This window comes from Anser anser (genome assembly GCF_964211835.1).
Source record: "Anser anser genome assembly, chromosome: 23".
Classification (NCBI taxonomy): domain Eukaryota; kingdom Metazoa; phylum Chordata; class Aves; order Anseriformes; family Anatidae; genus Anser; species Anser anser.
Genome location: NC_139744.1, coordinates 2,717,049 through 2,740,155, shown reverse-complemented (window position 1 = coordinate 2,740,155; position 23,107 = coordinate 2,717,049). Strand labels below are relative to the sequence as shown.

At 47.8% G+C, this 23,107-nt stretch overlaps 1 protein-coding gene across 8 annotated transcripts; it reads left to right on the top strand.

Annotated features, from left to right (window-relative positions):
* The first annotated feature begins 4,993 nt into the window (after positions 1-4,993).
* On the top strand, positions 4,994-22,985 carry ETV4 (ETS variant transcription factor 4). 8 transcript variants are annotated; one of them, XM_083809302.1, is made up of 12 exons: positions 4,994-5,392; positions 5,618-5,712; positions 5,819-5,912; positions 6,053-6,135; positions 11,311-11,364; positions 14,231-14,357; positions 14,648-14,806; positions 15,168-15,412; positions 19,209-19,277; positions 19,650-19,822; positions 20,888-20,989; positions 21,102-22,985. In XM_083809302.1, the coding sequence occupies exons 1-12, from the start codon at positions 5,127-5,129 to the stop codon at positions 21,321-21,323; spliced, it is 1,689 nt and encodes a 562-aa protein (XP_083665428.1). In that variant the 5' UTR covers positions 4,994-5,126; the 3' UTR covers positions 21,324-22,985. The 8 variants fall into 8 exon arrangements, with proteins under 8 accessions (XP_083665428.1, XP_083665427.1, XP_083665426.1 ...); XM_083809301.1 differs by having other exon boundaries at positions 5,816-5,912; positions 19,653-19,822; XM_083809300.1 differs by having other exon boundaries at positions 5,816-5,912.
* The last annotated feature ends 122 nt before the right edge of the window (positions 22,986-23,107 follow it).

The following is a 23,107-nucleotide window of genomic DNA, read 5'->3' as shown; positions in this document are numbered from 1 at the left end:
GAGGAAGATCCTTCAGAGTGGCAATAGAGGTAATTTGCAACTTGCAGGTTCTAGCTAAGTTCCCTTTCTTCCAATACAGCTGCTTTCCAGGCCAGAAACTGTGTTTCTCTTTGGGCTAAACAAAGTGCAACGGGCTCATGGAAGAGGACATGAATATCTCCAGAAATTTTGTGAGAGAAGCTGAACAGCCTGGGAAGGTTTGCCAATTCATGAGCACCTTCTGGAAAGGCAGAATGCTGCTGACGGAGGTAATAGTGCTGCTCAGCTCCACTGCTAGTGCTGGTAGAGCAACCTCTAGGCTTCTCCCATTTGGGGGATTCAATTCTACAGCGATGCAGGAAGCCTGAATGCTTCAAAGAGGAGTGGCTAAATGGGATCTTACAACATCTGGCCTTGGAAGCTGAAGAGGAGGACAGGGAAGTTCTCTGCTTCATCTCTCCCCCCAGGATATAAGGAGGAGAAATCAAGGGTAGCAGGCTGCTGCTCACCCCCATTTCCCTAGAAGACATTCCCCTTTTTCTGCACTTAATCTCCATACATCCTGAGCACAAATTCTCTATTTGCTGTCACAACCGCCCTGGTACATTACAGCAAGATGACAATCAATTAACTGCTCACTCTATCACAATAAAGAAGCCACCCAACCTTATATAACTCTTTTTAATTGTTTTCTTACATTATAAGATTTTGCTAAACTTATTCTGCCATAAGTTATATCATTTAATTTCTCAAAGTGCTAATAATTTAATTGCTTCCTTCCTGCAGACAAAGTGCCTTAGCTGTCTTCTCTCATTCAGAACATTATAAAAAGTAGCTGGCATGAATACTTAAAAGGGGCATTCTGATCACAAAACCCTATAGAAAACTGCTGTCACCAAAGTCTGTTGTGTTCCAAACAGCTCCCAAAGAGCAAAAACCTGCCCAGATGCTTTCTTGCACACTGGGACTACAATGACTACAGAAAGTCACCCATAAAGGCATGGTAAGACTCATAAGCAAACCTCTATGGGCTAGTGGAAGTCTCCTGCTGCGTTGCTCCTATATAATATCTTGAAATTAAAATGTGAAATTCAAAATAACTCGTTCCCATAGAGCTTCTTGCAGGTTGCAGAAAGACTGAACAAAAGTCATCCTTGTAATTTAAATATTCATGCTTGAGAAAGAACTTGCTAGCAAGAAAACACACTGTGCATTTTAAACTCTGATCAATAACCTGTGTCTGCCAATTTTATTCATCCTGTTTCTAGGAATATGGACCAATTGTGCCAGATCAGCTTCTGGGCTTCCTTGGGCACAGCCTTTCTTTCACTTTGTCTCAAGATGAGTTATGATGGGGTCACTGCCAAACATCCGTCTTTGAAATCAGATGACATTGTTCCTTTTATTCATTCTAGCTAGTTTTGATGCTACAGCTTGCAAAATAAAAGGACGAGGAGCAGACTGTGACTTAGCTGACAATGCTCCTGATCTGTGGACATAATGTCAGGCAATTATCAGATAACATTGTTAAAACAAAGTTATGCTGATGGAGGGAGACTCACTCTAACAAAGAGCCTTACCACTGTTTTTTCATCTTAGTTTGCCAAAAATAGCAGTTCAAGGATATAAACAGCCATTCCCATTACTAAAATAGATCAAGAACAGCAATAACACCCCAAAATGCCCATTGATGAATGCATTAGGAAGTGTGTTGCAGAGCAGCCTGCACGTTACAGAGTCAAAGCTCTCCAGCTCTATTTCAGTACAGATGGGGTCAGATGGCTAGCTGCTGAGCCCCACACTTCTAATGGTCCCTTCCTGACTATGTGGATTTGGTAAACCCCTATTAGGATTCTTGCCTGAGTCACTCTGTCAGCCTGGGAGGAAGATTGCAAGTACTCCAAGGCAAATATCTTTGCCCACATATTCTTCAGCTCCATAGGCAAAAGCTTCCATAGCCTGAAGAGTGTTACCAAGAGGCTGCTGCAGGGAGAGTAGAATGCAAGGGAGCCATGACAGGCTGCAAGGGCTCAACCCCCAAGCCTTTCTTGTCAAGGCACAGACCACGACCATACATGCTACAGGAGAAAAGTAGGCTAGCCAGCAAAGCAGACAAGGTATTTCCCCCTGGTAAAAGAAACAACACACAGAACCCCACATTACAATGCCTTTTGGACTCTCCATTAAAGCACAAGCAGAGTGAATCCCTCTAGGAATGCTCTGTAACTGATGCTCCCTCCAGTTAGCTGCCCCTCACTGCTTCTCTGCAGTGTAAGAAGCCAGCTTGGTGTTCCTGCCACCCACCTGACAGCAAGAGGCAGAAGCAGGGGCTGAGCATAGCTCAGGGAACATGCTCCTTCTCTCCAGGCTCTTTCCTGAGCACTGTCATTCATGAGGCTAAGTTAGAATTGCACACAAATATTTAGCAAGTGTTTCCTGTGTCAGGATTTCTGTATTTTCTCAGGTATTACAAAAGCTCACTAGAGAAAGGTGGCTAACATCAACAGGCAATGAGTGGACTCAGCACCTTATTCACAATCCTCCTGCCCAGGGAACAATAGGCTATTGGAGAGTGGCTGGGCTGATTTCACTCCTGATGGGAAGAAACCTGAGCTCTTCATCCAGCTGTTTCTTTATTTATTTTTTTATAAAGGTACAAGTCTGTTCATGCTCTTTTCTACAGCACAGAGTTTTGTTTTGTTTTTTTTTTCTCTCATTTTGCAATTTACCATGTTCTAAGATGTATTACTTGTTTCTGTTGGTGTCAGGATCTATGATTGGGAACTTTATGTTGCACTAACCATAGCTGGTGTGGACCGCAGGGAATGCATCTGAAACTCAGGAATGGGTTTTCTCAAGCCTATACAATAGATGGAAATAGTTAAATCATGGGGATTGACACAGAAGGATTAAACCCAGCACCTAGTCAGCACTTAAAGAAAGAAAAAGCTGTAAGTCCAGGGACGAAACATCCCAGGCAGCATGAATTACGTTGCTAGAGTAAATCTATTGCTAGTACTTAGCAAGAAAGAGACAGCTTCCCTCTGGTTTGTATATCACTTCTGAACTCTTCACACACTCCACCACACAAAGAGAAAACTTCAGAAGGTAATTAATGATCCTGAGTGCTAGTTTTTGAACCTATAAACAGTAATTCCAGAGCCCTATTCCCCCTTTTGATCAGTTAACATCTGAAAGCAAACATATAACGTATATATGCAACAAACACATAAGAACGAGAGAGAAATCATCAAGCAAGGAAACTACACAATCTGGTACCTATAACTTCCACTCACCTCTTGCTTATTCTGAGTGCTTCTCAGTGTGAAGTCAGCAGTCTTTTTAGGAAGCCACACCTTTCTCTCCTGTTGCTTATAAACCCTGCATCCTCTATGCTACTAATCAATAACATTTTTATTATTTTAATAACGTGAAAACAAAAGGATGGATCTACTGAGGAGAGTACAGAGCAGAGAAACCAGTAGGTGGACAGGTGAGCAGATTTAAAGCATGACTTGACCCCAAAGCCATTGTTGTCATCATGGCTAAATGAGAGACTGGCCTTGCTCATGATGAGGAGTTTCAGGTTCATGTTGACCTCACTTAACTCACCATCAGGACCAGCTGTACCAGGATAATGACAGCCCCACTCTAGTACTACACCTCTTGTATTGTTGATCAATGTTTTTGTTTGATTGTTTGTTGGATGGTTGGTTGGTTGGGGTTTGTTGTTGTGGTGTTGTGTTTTTGTTTTTTGTTTGTTTGTTTTTTCCTTTTAAGGTGGGGTACTATGTGCATCTATGAGCTCTCAGTTAACAAGGGCTGAACTGAGACAGAAATTTTATGTATTCTAAGGTGAAAGGCTGAGTCTGCTTGATACGGCATTGTTAGATCCTTAGATTATCTGACATTAAGAGTCAAGTTCCAGTGTGTCTATACAGCCTCTTGTTCTAAGTGTGTCTCTGCACTTGACAGCAATAAAGAACACTGGAAAGGTTGCTTTCATGTTACAGGGACAGGGGGGTGAAAAGAACCATGCTGGGACATAAGGCCTCTCCTACAGCAGCATTTCTGTTTCTGCCTGTTGAATGGGAAATTAGAACATCATAAAGTAAACAAATATTACAGTAGAAAATCCCATCCGCTTCAAAGCACAGCCATATGTTGAAATCAGACCTGAAATAACAAAGGTTCCATTATCTGTTAACCAGGAAATGCAGCAGAAATAGGCAAGAGTCAAACTGTTCTTTTGCAATGATCTGTATAGGAAAAAGTGCAAAGCATGAGTATCTGATGACTTTGCAGAACACTTAAAGTGAAAATTGCCTAACAACAATCTAACTGGGAGAAATATTCTCTTGTGGCTCTCCAATTAAACTAAATTAAAATTAACAGCCTGAATAGGTTGTTGCAAAATATATAAACAGAAACAAAGTCAGTAAAACTCAAAAGTCAAAAGATTACCTTGTATGCTTTAGTGGCCTTCTGAGGTCAGAGTAAGTTAAATTTCTAGTGCTGTATTTAACCGCATATTTGCAATGTGTGGGGATGTGGGAGCAGTTAACACATTTTCATTCTGCTCCAATGAACAGGGTAAAACGACATTTTGGTCAGGTTCCCTGACAGAGTGGGTTCCTGGTAACAGCAGAACTGCATCTTGGTAGCAGAAAGATTAAGATATGTGTTGACTAGATGCTTAAACGTACTGTTTTCTGTAACAGATACTCCTTTCATCACAGGCACATCAGTATAGGTTAACTGTAGAGAAAACTTGTCAAAAATGCAGTTTCCATTAAGCCTTAGGGATAACTTGGGCCTCTTGCCCCTTTAACATTTGCAAGAGTCAAACTGTTTTCATTAGCTAAGGCTTTAGTTATTTTAACTCCAGATAGATGAGTGAGATTTTTCCAAATCTTGTCGAAACTTGAAGAAATTCCTGAACAGAACAGCGTCTGAAGAGAAACAACCTCAAGACTGTTTTAAAATGACTGCTGCGTGGGTGAGAATTGGCAGGCCTGGTCGTGTGCCCCGCTGGGTGGGAGTCAGAGCGCAGGCTGAGCACGCTGCCAGGCGCAGCTCGAGCTCCTCCGCAGCCTTTCATGAATGAACTTCGGGAGTTTTTTTATGAATGGGCGCTCCGTCCTTGAATGAACACCCGAGCGCCGCGCGCTGACTGGTCCAGGCGGCTAAAGCCACGCCCACTCCCCCCTGGCCGAGGCCCAGCGCGAGCTGGGATTGGCGGGCGTGCCCGGCGCAGGGCTTCATTCAGGGCGTCAATGAAACAAAGGAGCGGGGAGCCGGGCCGGGCGGGCGGCGATGCGCCAATGGGAGCCCGGCCCCGGGCTCACGGCGGCCTGAGCGGGCGGGCGGGGCTGCCCCGGGCTCCGCATGGGCCGGGAGCCGCCGCCACCGGGTGAGGCTCGGCCCGGGGGCTCGTCCCGGCCAGGCGGGGGGCTCGTCCCGCGGGTTCGTCCCGGCCAGGCGGCCTCGCTCCCGCCCGTTGATTCAAGTTTGGGGAGCGGCGAGGAGTCCCCCACCGGCTATACGGTTCCCCCCACCCGGTGGGCTGGCCTCGGCAGGTGCGGGAGGCTCAGCTCGTTGTTAGTTTCCCCCCCCTTGTGCCTCTACCCCCTCTCAGGTGCCCGCCGAGAGCCGGCAGCTCCGCGGAGGTAGCGCACGGGCGGCAGGATGAAGGGGTACCTGGACCAGCAGGTGCCGTTCACCTTCCCGCAGGTGAGTGGCGGCTCCGCAGGGCGGGGGGGTGGGAAGGGTTTGGGGGATCTGGGCCGGGAGAGCCCCCGCTCAGAGCCCCCGCGCTGATCCTCTCCTCCCGCAGCAGCCGCCCGGCCACGCGGGGCCCGGGTGCGGGGCTCCGGAGGGCGCTGGGAAGAGCCCCGTGGAGCCGGGCTTGCCGCCGGTGCAGGATTCGGAAGGTAAGGGGGGAGGTGGAGGGGAGGCTGGGGGTGGTGAAGGCTTCTGGGCAGGGAGCAGGTCCTCCCCCTGCGCCTCCGCCCCCACCTCCCCGTCCCGCCCGGCATCTCCGCCGCTGGAGCATCCTGCTGTCCCTCCCCAGCGCTCCACTGAGGAACCCTCTCGCTTTTCGTGCAGACCTCTTCCAGGACTTGAGCCAGTTCCAGGAGACTTGGCTGACAGAAGGTAGGCTCCTTCCCCTCGCTCTGTTTTGGTTTGTTCGGCTCTCGCTCGTTCGTCTTTCGGTGTTTGTTCTGCTCCTGCGCTTCGTTTGCCTAGCTCCAAACGCAGAGTGTTTTTTTTCAGACTTGCCAACCTCTGGGCTGTGTAAATGAAGAAGCATGAATCACACTATTGTGCTGGGTATTTGCTTATGAATGGAACTTGGCTGTTAGCCCGTTTTCCTGGTTACAATTTTCGTTTCAGTCTCTACTTGTAACTGGTTTGATTTTATGCTAATGTGTTGCTTATCTTTGTTAGTTGCCAAAACATTGATATTTTCTTAAACAAACAATAATCTGTTATTTTAATTCGGGGAACAAGGTGCTTTTCTTAGGATTTTTTTTTTTAAAGATAAGTCTCTGAAAGGACCTTCCTGGAGTTTGTCTTTCTACATGCTGCTCAGTTTGAAGTCTAAATTGTTTTGCCTTTTGACTTCAAGGAAGAGGAAACTTCAAGGTCCAGAGAGTGCCGTTAATTCAAAGTGAAAGTGGTTCTAAACGGCATAATGAATTTGTTCTAATTCCAGTCCTACAAATGATCCCTTTTTCAGAAGAATTCAAAATGTATCCTCAAGTACAGGCTTTTGATAAACATAAGAGCACTTAATGCATTTAGGTACTTAACAAATATTTAACAATAATATAAAAATATGCATGGTATTTTGAGCAGGGTTCTTTCCCTGAATTCTTCAACAAGCGAAGGACAAACCTGTCAAACAGTTCTCTGTATTTTTTTCTAAAAACCCCCAAAAAGGTAGTAACCTAAGTAAGGTTAGTAAGAAAAAAAAAAAGTGTTTTATGTTTTTTTCAAATTAAAATGAAATGTCATTGATCAGGCAGCATTCAAGGGTGTGAGGACTGTAAGGATGCAAAAGGAATTATCTGGAGGCTCATCTGAGATTGAAACAATTTGCTAATTTGGAGCAGAAAAAGAGGTATTAATTGCTGGTCATCTATGAGATCTGCTGAGCGTGTGCTTGCTTGAGACTGGTTTCTCTTAAATCTTCAAAAACCTTCAGCTGCCGATGAGATTTGTTTGCCTCAGAGTTGGATCCTGGTAGACTTCCAGTTTTAGGCTTTCTAATTTTTTCTAATTTTTAGGCTTTCTTTTTTAGGTTTTCTAATATTTTTAAATAGCTCCTTAATCCAAAGAACTTGCACACAATCACTACGATACGTCTGTCAGTAGCAGAGTGTTTGTAGAATGAATTCACCAGCACCCTGGGTGAAGGGAAGGTCATCGCAGGGTTTTGTAGCACCGAACGGAGAAAGGGAACCTGCTGTCATGTGATTGATAAATCGTAATGCAAACCTTAGAAGAAAAGTAGCAGCACGAAACTGTATTTCCTAATGAATACCTTCCGCTTCTGGTAAGAAACCTTTAGTGGCTACTAGAGTGGAAGGAACTCTGGATTCTCCAAACAGCTCTGCCCTTTGCTTCCTGTCAGTGAATGGACTTTGTTTCCCTGAGTTCCTACCTTCTCACTTGATCTTTAGAAGTATTAATGCTCTGTAGCATCTTTTGTGCAAAGAATTTCAGGAACTTTGCCACTTCCTATGATTTTTTTTCTTTGCAATACATCCGGCAATTATGCATTGCAGTCTTGATTTTCTGATGGGGACAGCTGAGTCACAGAGCATCCCAACAGCTTGTCAAAACCACACGGCTCCGAATGGGCTCCAGGTTTCCCATTACCTGCTTTTGTGCCATAAACATGAAGAGCAATACCCTTCCCACAGCAGTCAGTGCTTCATAAAACTTAATGAGATTTTTTGATGGAAATGCAGAGAGATTTCTTGAAATTACTAATGAATCTTCAGAGCTGAGAAGACAAGATTTTAATAGGGACAAAATTAAATGAGGGTAGAGTCCAGAAGTAATAATCGTTAAACTATGGTAGATACAAAAGACTTCAGAGATGGTTTCATAGCAGGAGCTAGTTTGGAAAGGTCACAATAGAATCTGGAGGATAAAAACTTGTTGAAGGCTGTTGTTGTTTTTTTTCTGTTTTGGCAAGTAGAATTTCCATTCCCGTATCTTTTTGTCTTTATTAGATTAAAATTCCAGGGTGACAGCAAGAGAAACACTTGACTTTCTAGTAACTGGCAGTTGCAGTGCAAGAAATGCCCAGTGATAATATCTGTTGCATGCTTTCAGAAAATAGGAAGTGGGTTTCTTATACAGCTCATCACATCTGGTCACAGTCAAAGTGAGATTTTTGAGGAAATTCATTGTGTGTTTTAATCATCTGGTTTATGACTTTAGTCATAGGCATAGGGACCTATTTTCTCCCATGGTGATTCCCACTCGCAGGATTTTAACAAAAAAAGATGCCTTTTGAAGCAGGGTATTTAGCTATTTTGGCTATTTTATTTTATTCTATCTTAGGGTTATTTTTAAATTAAGGGGAAAAATAGGAAGGAAGCAAATATTAGATACAAATTTACAACAAGCATTCAGCCATATGCGAAGCATTAATAAAACTTCAACCATGTATATACTTGAGTATATATGTATGAATATATTTTTTATATATGTGTGTGTGATTTCATTCATAGGGGTATCTTTGTTAGCTTTTTAAGAGTATTTTTAACAGTAGCAATTAACACCTGATTTCACTTTTGCATAAAATACTATCTGCATATAGATGGCTCTTAAAAGAAACAGATGCTTGAAAAACCCTAGGCCTTGTTACTAAAATTCTGAAGTCCTCATCTACACTGTTTTAACCAGAATCTGTTAGAATGTGACATGGAGCTGACAGCTGCACAGAAGTGATTCTTGGAGTGAGGTTGTCAGCAATGAAATGGGCAGTAAGCTGAGGAATCCAAACTCAGCTCCTGTGATGTGATCCCTGTTATTTCTCCTATTTTGATATCACTTTTTCAAGATAGTTCATAAAACGAATTATGTAGGTTTGCTTCTGTTCCCCTCCTTTTACCACTTATGGTTCCCATTAGTTGTCATATAGGTTATTTTAAGGAGCAATGAGAAGAGCTTGGCTCCTTCCATTCTAATCCGCAGCCTGTCGTTAGTGCAGTATTATTCCCTGAGGTTTATTTTTGGCTTGTCTTGTCTAGCTCAGCTTCACGTGACTGAGATTACTGGGCTTCCATTCCTCATCTCCCTTTACTTTGACTACCTCACCTTTGCTTTAGAGCTAAGTGCAGTATTTTTGTTCGCTTTGCAATATCCCAAACTGGCTCTGTTGTGAACTAACAGTGACGCTATTCTCAGCAATAGTTTCTGAGAGATTTTGTGAAATAAGCATCTGCTGCAAGTTCTCCCTTCCCTGCAATTAAAGGGACATAAAAGTAATTGTTGGAAGTAATAAAATATTATTGTAACGCGACACGTGCCGTGGTTAAGGGTTCTCTCCATGGCAATTTCTCCTAGAGCCTACCTAGGTGCTCAGTTCTTTGTCGGGTCTGAATTCGCCACGTCAGTCGCTGTCTCTGGGTAGAGGAGGGCTGCTCTGGGGGTGGACTGAAGCCATGGGAGCGAAGGAAAGAGAGGAGCAAACCATTCTGTAGGAGGGCGTAAGCGAGCTCGGTCGTATTTACGGTCGAAAAATCTGAAGGAATTGTTTCCTCTGCAAATGTGCAAGGGCAGAGCTGATTAATGCTTCACTTGGCAAACGAGGGAAGCAGAAACCGGAGAACATGCGGAGCTGGCTTCTGTGAAATCAGAAGAGCTAGTAACCAAAACAAACAGAGCAGTACTAGCTGCATGTACCAAAATGACTTAATTCCTATTATAACATTTGATTTTGTGTTAGAATAATCTGTCAAGGGCACCTGTGCATCTTGCAATAAAACTTTTCCCTCTTCTGGGCAGTTTCAGTATGTTTTAATTCCCTATTCTGAAATGGCTTCGAGGCAACCCGGGCGTGGGCTAAGGCCACATCGAGGTAGGTGATCCATGAACGGGCTGATCAAAGCTGGAGATGAGAAAAGGCAGGCAGCTGCCTGCGGGCAGGTGAGCAATTCCATGTTCCAATGGAATATGGAATTCCAATATTTTAATTTAAAATAAGTATTTGAATTTAAAATAAGTATTTAGTCCAAAGAGTGATGAAGTACACAGGGGAAGGCTTTCCTCGTGTCTCCGATGTCGATGCTACGGGAATCTCTCACCAGCTTTTTTTTACAGCTTTAGCAAAGTCTAGCCATGGAAATCAGAATTACTGAATGTGAACCCCTGGGTCATGCAGTGGCAACAAACTACAGACGGCGTGCTTGTGTCTGTTCATGCCACAAGCCTCTCCAGTTTGGCTACAGGAGGAGGCTTTAGGCCTGAAGCTTCTCAACATCATTGAGATGCTAATGTTGTTAACGACTTGTCACCTTCAGCAACATCTTGTAGGGGGTGTGCTGCTGCCAGGTAAATGGGGCCTCTGCAGGCTTCCAGGTGTCTTTTAGACAGTCTTGGAAATACCAGCAAGGTTTAAGAAACCGCACTATTCTTGGAGTGGTGCTAACAGTGCTGTCCACAGGGCAGAGGCTTAGAAATAAGCTTTACAGCATTGATCACTGGGGAAAGAGCAGTGCTTTGTAGTCAGGCTTGCTCTTACATTTCCCACTTACAAAATCATACATACATGCGCGGCGTTATTTATAATTTCTCTCTCCTGCTACCGGGTTATATTAATTTTTTTTTCTTCTGAAATATTCTCTTTCTGCCGATTTACATACTGTAGCCTATTCTGCTAGTGCCAAGCTATCCACTGCTTCTGGAGCTACTGAAAGGATTGTTTCTGTTGAAGGCATAGATGTTCCCCATTCTCAGCGCTCTGGCGTAACCCTGCCAAATCTGTCAGCTGGTAATTATTTTCCCCCTGCTAAATGCATAAAAATCTCTGCCTATTATGTTTCTAAGGAAAAAATGTGAGCTAATAAACTTGGTGTCCTTTTTCTCTCCAAGGTAAGAGAGCAAGAAAGTGGCAGGCTGATGCAGCACAACTGCAGGCAGAGGAATGGGATTCATTAATCCCAGAGGGAAAGTAGCCTTAGTCACTAAAGTGCATCCCCGCGGAAAGCTCAGATCTTTCCTGCATAGACTTATTTCTACCTTACTGTTAATTACACCGCGCAAAGTGCCAAATCTAATTCTCCTCTCCCTCTCTCCCTCCCCCGGCAGCTCAGGTTCCAGACAGCGATGAGCAATTTGTGCCTGACTTCCATTCAGAGAACCGTAAGTAGCGCAGGGGCGACGGACGGACGGACGGTGCATCTCGGCTGGTGCACCTCGGGGGAGAAGGGCAGGAGACACTTCACCCAAACGAATATGTAAATACAACACGCAGGCATTGAGGCTGCAGTGCTCGTCCCTGCGTTGTTGGGACAAAGACAAGACACAAAAAAAAAAAGCTAACTCTCCCTGTCTAGACAATGTAAAGGTATGTGGGTGGTGGGAGCTACCAGTCCCTTACGCTGACTGCTTCCAGCAGATGTCTTGGTTGGTGTGTATGTGAATAATTAGCTATCCCTGAAGAGCTTAGAAAGTGCATTTGTATGATATTCAAAGGCAGAATTTGAGCAATTGCCCCCCAGAACAAAAGGAAGGGGGCTGTACGTGGAATTCCAGGTGCTGTATGTGGAATTCCAGGTGCTGCGTGTCCCCGGGTGCTGCTCTGGGGCTCACCTGCGTGGCCTCTGGATGAGCTTGTGCTGCCAGCACGGCCTCTCCCTGCCCCGAGGAGCCATCTGTTGAAAACACGGCACATGTTTGCACAGGGGCGTGTGAAGCACACCGCAAACATTTGCTCTGAGAGCTGGGCACAGTGTTCACCTTGCAGAGGAGCCGAGCGTTGCGCAGGTCCAGGCGTGGGTCTAGGAACCTTCCCCACTGGTGCTGTACAACAATTCCTGCTCTTCTCACGCTGGGCCTGCTTCAGCCGGTCCTCACAGCGTGCTGCCAGCTCAGATGGAGCCTGGTGCTGAGCTGACCAAGCCTACACACTTGAAATTAATCCAGACCGTTCGGAATAGCTGCGGGAACCCGGAGCCTCAATTTCAGCGGCGTGTCAGGGCTGCGAGAAGATGCCTCCCCATCCTCTGGGCACGCACGCCTGGCAGCTCAGGGAGCAGAGGTGCTCCTTTAAAGCTGCTGCAGTCGATTTTGCTCTCCCATGCCAATGCCCCTCTCTGCCTGGGGCACTTTTCCCTGTGAAAACCAAAATGAAGCGCTTTGACGCGGTGTTCTCGCCTACCTCCTTCCCCGCCTTGGCTCTGGCGTGCTCTCTGAGTCATGCAGCTTGTTTCTTCCTCTCTTTGACCTAGAACTGAGGAGAGGGCTGCTCCCATGTTTCACTCCGAATGAATGAGCCAGTTGTAATGCGATAGCCTGTTCCAGCTATTAGGGGCCGGAAAGAATTGGCTGCTCCTAGCACATTTAGCTTCTCGAGGCTTCAATGGAGCTCAGTGTACTGGACAGAGCTTTTTTTTTTTGCTTTTTTTTTTCTTTCCGAAGCCTCAGCCAAAACATCAGCATTTTTAGATGGGTTCTGTCCATCCCTTTTACTCTGCACGCTGAAAAGAGCTGCTCAGGGCTGGCTGTGGGAGCCCCTTGTCCCTGAGGAGGAGCAGAGCCAGAAGCAATACGAGGCTCTGGTCTCTTATGGATGGATTTATTCCTACTGATTGTGCCGGGCTGTTTGGAGCCGTTTGGGTCCTGGTGTGATGCAGAGGGTGAAGACAGGCTTTCCTGGGGTAGGCTGAATCCCAAGGCAGGCAAAAGGAGTCAGACTTGTGGTTTGTTTTTTTTCCTTTCTTGCTGAGAAAAACTATTTTTGGGAGGTGTTGGCAAACTGAAGTGGCCAGAACCTCCTGTGCTGAGAGAGGCAGCAGCATTTTTGCTAGCAGCCTGCTACGGCGCTTCTGAAGGCGCAGAGAGGATTTGCAGGGAGCAAGAGCTGTCCTGAGGGTGGCTGCTGCTCATATGGCTTGGGTTAGTGCTGAAAGAAACCCAGCAAAAGTATGAGCTATACGAGGTATTTGCAGCTCAGGATGTGACCTTCCACCCTTGGAACTGTAATCACAGCTCTGAGCATCCCACTCCTCGTAAGCAGCATTGTGTCAGCCCGAGAGGTGGGAGTAAACTGGCAAACGGGGACCGCAGCAAGCCTTAGGAAGAGCTTACGGTTTTGATTTGGAGGACAGACCTCTCCCTTGTTTGAAAAACAAGCCTAGACCTGTGTACCTTTCTGGGTTTACTCTTCTTTCCTTCCCGAGTGTCAGCAGCCTCCTAACAGCAGTAGCAGAGCCCAGAGGCAAAGGCAGAAGATGCTTACCGTGCCCTGCAGCCAGGATGAGGTTTTCTGATGAACTAGTGAAGGAAGTTTTGCTCCCTGCTGGATTTAATTAAGCACAAGAAGTAACAATACCCACATCCTGGTGCTGTAAACTGCAGCCCACGTTTGTTATTCATGAAATTCTAACCAGCCCAGAAATATTCCTCCTTGTACGCACCAGGAGGGAGGCTGCGGAGAGGACCTGCAAGCTGCTCTTCCAGCTGGGAGGTGGCTTATAGTGAAAGTGGGGACTTGGAAGTCAGGTTTCTGCTTTGTACTCTGCTTTAACACCGATGTAGCTCTTCTGGAATAGCTAATATAAAATAACATAAAAATATATCTCTATAAATTGGTTAGTGCTTCTGGAAATGCTACTTCTGCGAGGTGTCTGTGTGCAAGGTAGTCTGGTGACAGCCTGTAATAGGATGCAATGTATATAATGGTATTTTCCCACGGAAGGCTTTCAGCTCATTAGCTTTGTCTGCAAAAACCTTCGTTTATTGTCCTACAAGACAAACTATGCTATCAGGAAATCTGCAGCGCAACATCATAGAAGTATGTTAGAATTTAATGTGGTGTTAACATGGTAATGCTGCCCACAAGACTTGATTACCAGGTGTGTTAACAAAGGAGCACTTTGCATAACACAAACCAAAGCTTTGCTTTTGTGTGCTCAAAAATAGGATTTTTGAGGCAGGGGACTTGTTCACGGGACTCTCTCCGTAACCAAGAAAAGCTTCAACTGGATTTTTCACATCTCCCCCACAGTAGCTTTTCACAGTCCTCCTGCTAAGATTAAAAAGGAGCCGCAGAGTCCCTCCTCGGACCCCACGCTGTCCTGCAACCACAAGCAGCCATTCCAGTACCGCAATGGCGAGCAGTGCCTTTATGCCAGGTAACGCCGCTTCCCCAGGCGCCTACGGGGAACTGTTTCTCTAAAACAAAGAGCTACCACGTTATCTGATGGGGTGGTGTCACCGCCATCTGGCCTGGCTGCTGGGTGAGGGGGGGGTGTGCTGCGGTACAGATCACCCCAGGGTTGGTATCTCCAGTGCGTGGGGTAGCTCGGAGCCATGGGGAGGGGATCTGGGCCAACACCTTCTCGTTTCCCTATTGCTGTCCTGTTGCTGAGAGCAATATTGACTGCAGAACTGTAACGCTGCGATATCCGTTTGACTGTCCCAGTGCCTATGATCAGCCCAGACAAGTCGGAATCAAGTCCCCCGACCCAGGAACCCCGATACAGTCGCCGCTCCAGCAGTTCCCTAGACAGGACCGGAGCTTCCTGACCCCTGCGGGGCCACCCCACCCCACATCCAGCTGTGGATACCTCATCGAAAACAGGTGAGTTCCTGCTAGGAGGAGCAGCTGCTGGCCAGGCTTTGGTGGTTCAGCACAGGAGGGGCTGCAGCATCTGGATCCAAGTGCTCAGCTTCCAACAACCTCAGGATCCCAGGAAAAAAAAAATAATAAATAACTAAAGCACCTGGGACCCACAGCTGCTGCTGCCGCCTGGGGTTTGAAGAGGAAGCCTACAGCACTGAGCCCACCCTGGCAAATGCCTACTGCTGGGTCCTTTCCTTGCCCTATGCAGCTCCTCCAGCCCTCGTAACAAGCAAAACAAGGCAGCTTGCCCCCTGAGCAGCCCCCCTGCAGCTCAGAGAGCCAGGCAAGCAGCCATCCCACGGCCTCTCCCCTCTTCCAGCTCTGCCTACCAGCCGCCCGTGGAGATGTGCCGCTCCTTCCCCTCCTCGCAGGGCATGGCCCGAGAAGCCCCCGTTGGCTACCAGCGCCAGCTGTCCGAGCCCTGCCTCCAGTACCCTCCGCAGGGCTTCAAGCAGGAGTACCACGACCCGCGGTACGAGCAGGCAAGCCAGGCGGGCAGCAGCTGCCAGTACCCAGCAGCCGTGGTGATCAAGCAGGAGCAGGTGGACTACGTGTACGACTCAGGTATAAACCGGGTTTTGTCTTCAGGGGGGTGTGTGGTCTGGGAAACTGGCTGTGGAGTAGGAAACACAATTAATTTGGACTGCTTAGTGTGCCCAAGAGAAGCTCGGGACGTTCACTGCCCATACAATGTTCTGGGAAGACATTTCTGATAGAGTGGAAACGAGATACAGGAGCTCAAAGGTGGTGTTAAACCTACTCAGAGTAGATTTAAGGCATGTTTTTATTTTTTTATTTTTTTTCCTCAAGGGAATAAGCAGCCTGTAGGGGAGACTTTGCAAATTTTTAATCAACCCAGAACAACTTGGGTTATTCTTAAGGGTATTTTAATAGCTCTGGAAATCAAACTTTTTTCCTTGTCTTGTGGTGAAGGTGAAGGTCTTCGGACAAAAGCTGCTTTTGACAGTGTGATGTTAAGCAGCTTTTAAATTAAAAAATGATCTCCTGGCCCACTGCTTTCCAGTGAAGCTCAGGAACTGCCGGACAGTGCTCATCATGATGTCCCAGTCTGTCTGGTGAAGTCTGAACTGTTTTTGTCCTGCCCATAGCCCTGCCAGGCTGGATATCAGAGCAGCACTGGCATGCAAGATCACGTTCATCAAAAGCTAAATCTGTAAAGCTTGATAAAGGTGCACGGTGTTTGTAGATAACGAACATGGAAAATGATCATGCAACGCCATGCCTCGTCTCAGCCAGGCTGGATCACTGCGTTAATTAATAATGGCAATTCCATTTCCATTAATGGAACCAGCCCCGGCTTCTTGGCTGGAGCCCTGACTCCTGCAATCTCTAAAAACACTTTGGCACCTGGCCAGCCCAATGCATTTGGGAGGTTTGGACAGAAATCGTGCATTCTTAGATATATTTTTATCTGGTCAGATAATGCTGATCGTTCTGGTTGGATTCCAAAGATGAGCCCTTAAAGGAAAGGAGCTTGCTCATGGGGGTTGGCTGAACTCACTGAAGGACTGGCAGAGAAAGTGGAATCAGGGCTTCTGCCTCACGTTCACTTTCTGCCCTAGGAGTATCCTAAGGTTCTCTGACATCTCCCTAGCAATGTATAGCTGCTGCCTCAGAACAGGCAATGATGCACATGAAAATGTACAGCAAAGGAAACAGTTTGCCCCATTAACAAGAAATCCTGTGAGCCTCTGCTCCAGGTTTGTGCTGCCCAGTTCCACGATTTGGATTGTGCCTGGTGCACATTACAGACGTGCAAACAAACGCACAGGGATGGACATAAGCAGAGAAACTTTCTCCTAGCTCAGGGCAGTTAGAGGATGGTTCATGCCATGTAACTTAGGAGCTTGAAACTCCCTCATGTCTTTGTATTTAATGTTATGGGGTGGTCTCACTATTCACGTAAATGTCAAAAGCTTATGAAGGACTTGGATTCAGTAAAAACACCCCCCCAGGGGAATAGGCTTCACAGGATACTATGCAGTGTGTAAAGAGGTCTTTTTTCTCGCTTTAAATTTACCTTTGTCTGTCCCCCTGTTCATGTGTCATAAGAGGCCTCACAAACAGAGGAACACAGAGATGAATCTAAACACTATTTCTACTCACTTCATATGGATGTCATTCAGAAACCGTAGCAGTGACTAGGTAAAAGTCCCTAAACCAGACGAATTAATATGCTGGAGAGCTCTGTGCAGTGAGCTCCACCACCAGCCACTGAAGTTTCCCACTCACGACACTAGAAATGGAGGAGAGGGTGTTCTGGTTTCACAGGGAGTTTTGGCCTTCAGGGGGTTGTGTGGGCCGCTAGGTAGCAGAAAGGGAGAAAAGTGAGGTCAGCTTTAACGGATTTACACCAAAAACCTTCTGTAAATGACAGCAGAAAGGAAGGAATCAAATATCTTGGAGCCCGTACAGAAACCCAATCTCGGATCCCTGCAGCAGGAGGTGACCTTCGAGCCCTGGCAGAGCACAGGGGCGCTGGGTGCAGGGGTTGTGCTGCGCGACCCCGAGCCGCGGCTCACGGCGCTGCCTGGCCCCGTGCCTCTTCCCTGAATCCCTGAATGGAGGCAGAGGAATTTCATTCACAAAATGGAGGCGTCGGGAGATGCAGCGCTCCCAGCCCGGCTGCCCGGGGATCAGCTTTCACCGCTGACAGCGGCTGCTGCTGGAAACCCGAGTGCTGCTCCCCGCAGCAGCTCCCCGAGAGAGCTGGTGCCCCGTGCGAGATAAACCTGCTCTGTTCTGACAAACAGATCCTAAAGGCTAAAACCAAAAGAGGCTGAAGAGACTCGGATGGCTAACAACAGCCTGGCCCTTTCCAAATGCGTGTGAGCATGGAGCTGGGTCTGAGCTGTCTGAGCTACGTGTGCTGAGCTGCCTCGGGCCGAGCCAACCTCCACCTGCTGCTTCCCATAGAAACAGGGCACACAGAGCAAATAGCAGAGACTTCAGAGGATCACAATAGAAATAAAGTTTATAGTTCCAAAAATAGCTCTCTAGACACCAGAGCAATCAGGTAATTCTCTTCTATTCCACGAGGGATAAATCTTATTTTTTTTTTTCTGCAGACCTGTCCAAAGACTTGCTGCCCTGACATCACTTGCCCGATACGCTGTTCTAGAGGGAGTGTTGCTTCTGGTGTCCTGGTGTTTTAATGGACACTTTGAATTTGGTCACTTTAGCAGAAATAAATACATAAAGAAAAAGCTCCCCCAAGAGTAGGGAATACATCTCTGCTGATACTACACTTTCACTGGGTCCTTCTGTCCAGACAGGGGAAGAAAATGTGCAAACCCCGAAGAATGCTTTTTTGAGAGTAGTTTATGATTGTAATAACGCACAGTCTGTCAGCTCAGAGTACCCTTCCGCCCTTAGCATCAGCAAAATGTCTGCTGAAGACAATGGCTTTACACAGGAGCACGAAGGATACGAGGTAAATCTTTCCAAAGCTCCCTGTTACAGCTTCCATTTCGGCTGTGGACAGAAAATAGGTTTGTTTCAGAAAATGTGGGATTTGGAAACAAGATATAGCGGATATAAATTACCATGCCCAGGCAATGATACATGCTGCACAGAGATCTTAAAAAGACCTGCTCGTTTGCAAACTTAGCTGAGAAAATGTAAAGGCAAAAATAATCTCTCTGGGAGAACTCCCTATCCTGATGGGAAGAAGCCAGGGAGATGTAAGATAGGAAATTTCTGAGATGTTGCCTGTAGAAAACATTCAGATGCTGCTGCTCTCTATTAACGCCTTTATAATGCCCCCTGGAAAAATGTAATGCCTTTCACAGGTGAGAACCTGTGAGAACAGTAGCAGGGCACAGAGCTCAAGCTTAGTTTGAGGTGACTGAGGGAGAGGAATCATGCGAACCCAGCCTGTTGTCCCAGACTGTCCCAGAATTTGCGTTAAGGGTGGCAGGCAGGTGACTGGCTGTTCTGCAGGAAACCGTGTGGTACCATCCCAAGGATTTACCCGGCTAATTGTGAGCAAAAGCATGGAGAAGCTGAAGTTTGTCGTGGCATGGCTGTGGTGTAAAAGGGACCGGCCTGTCACTGCCCTTTAGGAGGGCCCTAAGCGGGTGTTGGTTTGACGGCTGCACTTAGGTACCCACCTCCGGAGAGCAGGCTTGTTCTGCCTCCTGTGCTTTGCAGTGAAATCAGTTTAATTGTTCTGTAGCTGTTCCTCGATGCCTTTCCGTGTATATAAATATTGAGAGTTATCCGAACTATCTGAATATGTGAGGAACTCAGCGATTGTCATCCCTTCCCTGCGCCGCATTGCGCTCTGCTGCTCCCCTGTCCCTGTCCCTGACAGCCTGCGTGGCTTTTTCTCTTTCAGGCTGCAGCTATGACAAGCAGATGAGATCCTTCTCTGATGATGTCTGTGTGGTTCCAGAAAAATTTGAAGGTCAGAGAAAACTAACTTCTAGTTTTGCTGTGAGACAGGGTTATTCAGCATCTTTGCTAGTCGCTTGACTGCTGTCCGCGTGGTTCATTGCGCTGTGTTTTTGCAGGTGTGTTAGCTGTGGTTCGTACTGCCTTTTTGGCATTTTGTGCTTTTTTAGCAGCAAAGGCCTTCTGGCATCCGTAGATTAATTGTGAGGTGCATCAGAGCTCCTTCTAGAAGAGCTACTGGTGAATTTGCTGCTCTGGTTTATGTGAACTGAAATATTCTGGGTGCGTTTTTGTGAAATCGCTTTCTTTGCAACTGTCTTTTTTTTTTTTTCTTTTTTTTTTTCCCCACTGTTACCCTTAGAAACAGCTTGTTTCTCCTTCTCAGCAGGAGACATTAAGCAGGAGGTCGGAGGGTACCGGGAAGGACCTCCCTACCAGCGACGGGGATCTCTCCAGCTCTGGCAATTTCTTGTGGCTTTGTTGGACGATCCGACCAATTCCCACTTCATCGCCTGGACTGGAAGAGGCATGGAGTTCAAGCTGATTGAGCCAGAGGAGGTGAAACCATCTAGTTTCTCCGCAGGCTCAGGGGAGCAGCTGCTGGTTCTGAGCATGCAAATGCCCAGGTGGTTTTCCTCTGCCCTGCAAAGGCTCCTGCCTCCCAGGGGCACTGGCTAAACCCTGCAGCAAGCCCAGGTTTTTAGAAGAGGTCCAAGCACCTGGGTGACACCCGTGTCAGCTTGAACAAAGGCTGGCTGTAGGTTTAGGGTCTCGGCAATGCAGCGAGCCAAATCACCCTGTCTCCACTTCCCAACGCACGACACGCTTCAGTCCCCAGCTCGCAGTGATCCGTGCTGTCTCCTCATGCTCCGTGCCTGAGGCTGGCATTGAGGTTTGGGGTTTTGAGCCCTACTGATCACGGAAGCTTTCATGAAAATCTGAAAGAAAGCACGGCCTAGTCTAAAGGTATTTCAGTATCAAAAATAATATTAACTAAGGCGCCATTTCTAATGTCACCATGTTTCCAAAAAAAAAAAAAAAAAACCACAAGCCAACCAACCAAAAAACCAATTCCACCTGACGATGTTCAGGAGACTTTTGGAATGTGTTCATATCTGATTAGAGCTGCTTGTAGCCCTGTTCTTGCTGCATACCACCTTTTTGGGCACTTGCCAGCGCAGGTGAGTTGTTTTGGTGGGCTGACCTGCTTACAAGAGATTCCTCGGCCTCGTGGACAAAGCTGAGCTCCACGTAGTAGGAGTAAGAGGTGCGTTGCTCTTCCAGTGGAGGAGGGCTCCCGGTGAACTTGTCTGATTCTTGCAGATCAAGTGTAGCACAGGATGAAGCAGTCCTTTAACGTGTCAGAGTACTGGAGGATGAGAAGTGGGGGCAGCAAAACCGAGCTCTGCAATGGCAGGAAAAACGTCTCTGCTTCAGTCTGAGTTCTGCTCTCCCTCTTGAAGAGCTGCTAAACAAATATCGAGCCTATTACTTAAATGTTATAAGGGTTGATATGTGCTTTGGCGTGGTCCTAGTCCTCAAAACAGAAACAGCTGGGTAACGGCCTTCTGCCCTTGGGCTGGGCTCACAGACATCCACGTGCTTTGTGGCTTTATCCTGCAGGTAGCCAGGCTGTGGGGGATCCAAAAGAACCGGCCAGCCATGAACTACGACAAGCTGAGCCGCTCCCTTCGCTACTATTACGAGAAGGGCATCATGCAGAAGGTCAGTTTGCAAAGCAGCCTCTTGTGAGGCTCTGATGGTTTTGCTAGGTGGTTTTGCAAGCCCGCTCTGGTGCCACCCGTGTGCCTGCAGGATTCTCCTCTCTTCCCCGCAGGTGGCTGGGGAGCGCTACGTGTACAAGTTCGTGTGTGAGCCCGAAGCCCTGTTCTCTCTGGCCTTCCCCGATAACCAGCGGCCGACTCTGAAGGCCGAGTTTGACCGGCAGATCAGCGAGGAGGACACGGTGCCTCTGTCCCACCTGGATGAGAACGCCCCTTACCTGCCGGACCTTGGGAGCCTCCCCCCGCAGCTTTATGGCAAAGGCTACACCTATTAGTGCTGCTGGGAGCCGGCTGCCACCCCTGCTTGTGTATATAAGGAGATGTCTGGTTAGTATTCAATCCGTATAGGCATTTTCCCAGGCCAGCCTGAGGCTGCACTGAACGGCGAATACCTGCCGCGGTCAGGAAGAGGGTTGGGGTAGATGTGTGGATAACCAGCTGGCAGCTGACAGGGATCCTGGGTGCTTGCAGTGCCACCCTCGTGTTTGGCAGGATGGGACCGGGTCTCAGCGATGCAACCGTCTTCCGAGCAGGGCAGCCGCAGCTTCAGCAGCACCTCGGGTGGTTGCTGCCTCCGGCCAAACTCGCCTGCTGAGCCCCTCTCTTTGGCGAGATGTTCTCCTGCTCAGCTTTTTCTCAGCTATGAGGATGCTACAGTGCTGCTGCTGGCTCTGCTCCTCTGGTCCTGAGCCTCTGGATGCCCCGTCCTCAGCAAGGGATGGTTCGGACCTGCACGGACTCACCTCTGCAAGGCCAGCCTTGCCTTCACCCCAGAGGGCTGTGCCACGGATCAGACGCCTTCCCTGTGGACTGCTCTGTGGGAATGGGGAATGCTCGTCCTGTTTGTGCATGCTTCTGCCTCGTCACCTCCCTGCCCATAATATTCCCTGCCAGGGCTGTCTGGTATGTTGGTGCTCTGTCTGAGCAAGGCAGCTGGAGATGGGGGCCAGGACGAGAGTGGGCCTGGAGCACACAGCCCTGCTGCAGCGCAGGGGAACTGCAGAGCTGCCTCATGGCGTGTTTCTGGGGTGCAGGTCAAAGCCAACATCACCATCAGCTGGGGGGATTGCAGCAGGCAGCCAGCCCTGGGCCACCAGTCCCTCTGAGTGGCGTGGTTATTCCAGCCCGAACGATTTCTACAGCAGTCCTCGGGAGCTGTGAAGAGCTGGCAGGCTCCCGGGCTTGGCTGGAAAAGCAGCTGAGGCGAGAAAAGAACCTGGTGGGGCAAGTTAAGAAAGAGCTATACAAAGGGACCTAAACCAGAGTTCTTAAAATTTCTATTTAGACTTAACCACTGCAGGTGTTTGCCTGTTTGAAGGAAATTCTGCTGCACTGGGAGGGCAGATACCTCTGCAGCCAAACGCAGCGCGTGCAGTTGAACCACTCTTTGCCTGGTTTTCCACAATAGTGAAAATTTACAACGGGCACCACATCCCCAGTGAGATGTGCCATGCTTTTTAATTAGGTGCTCCGGCCGTGCGCCCAGCTAGACAAGGAGGAGTACAGTGAACCCATACAAAAAAAAAAAGCCTTTTTCCCTCAGCTTTGGATTGACGTCCTCTTTGCTGAATACGGAGCCTTGCCAATGCCTGGAGAGAGAGGAAACTGTGTGTTGAGTGAAAGCCCGATTTCCCCCACTGCCTCACCCCTGCATGGCTAATACCAGCCCTGCCAGCCTTGCTCCTGGGCCCGAGGCCAGGGAAAGCAGCTCTCCCTGCCCCAGGCGAGGCCGGGGACGTGGGGCAGCCTCCTCTGCTGCTGCCTCCTTGTGCCCAGAGCCCTGGGCAGCTCCTGGCCCTCCTGCCTTGCCCTGCTCCCACCAGGTGCCTCTGGTGTCCCAGAAGCGAGGGGGAAAGGAACCCTGCCATTGGTATAATCTGCCTTTACTATTTATGAGTGTAAAAATACTATAATTAATAAATTGGTCTATGTCTTTGGCCAGCGGCCCTTCATTCAGCCCCTGGCTGGTCCTCTCTTCCCCTCTGCGCTGGTTTTGCCCAGCTTGCAGCCCTGGGCAGCTAAGCGAGAGTGTAGGGAACGGGGCTCGCTTCTGGATTTT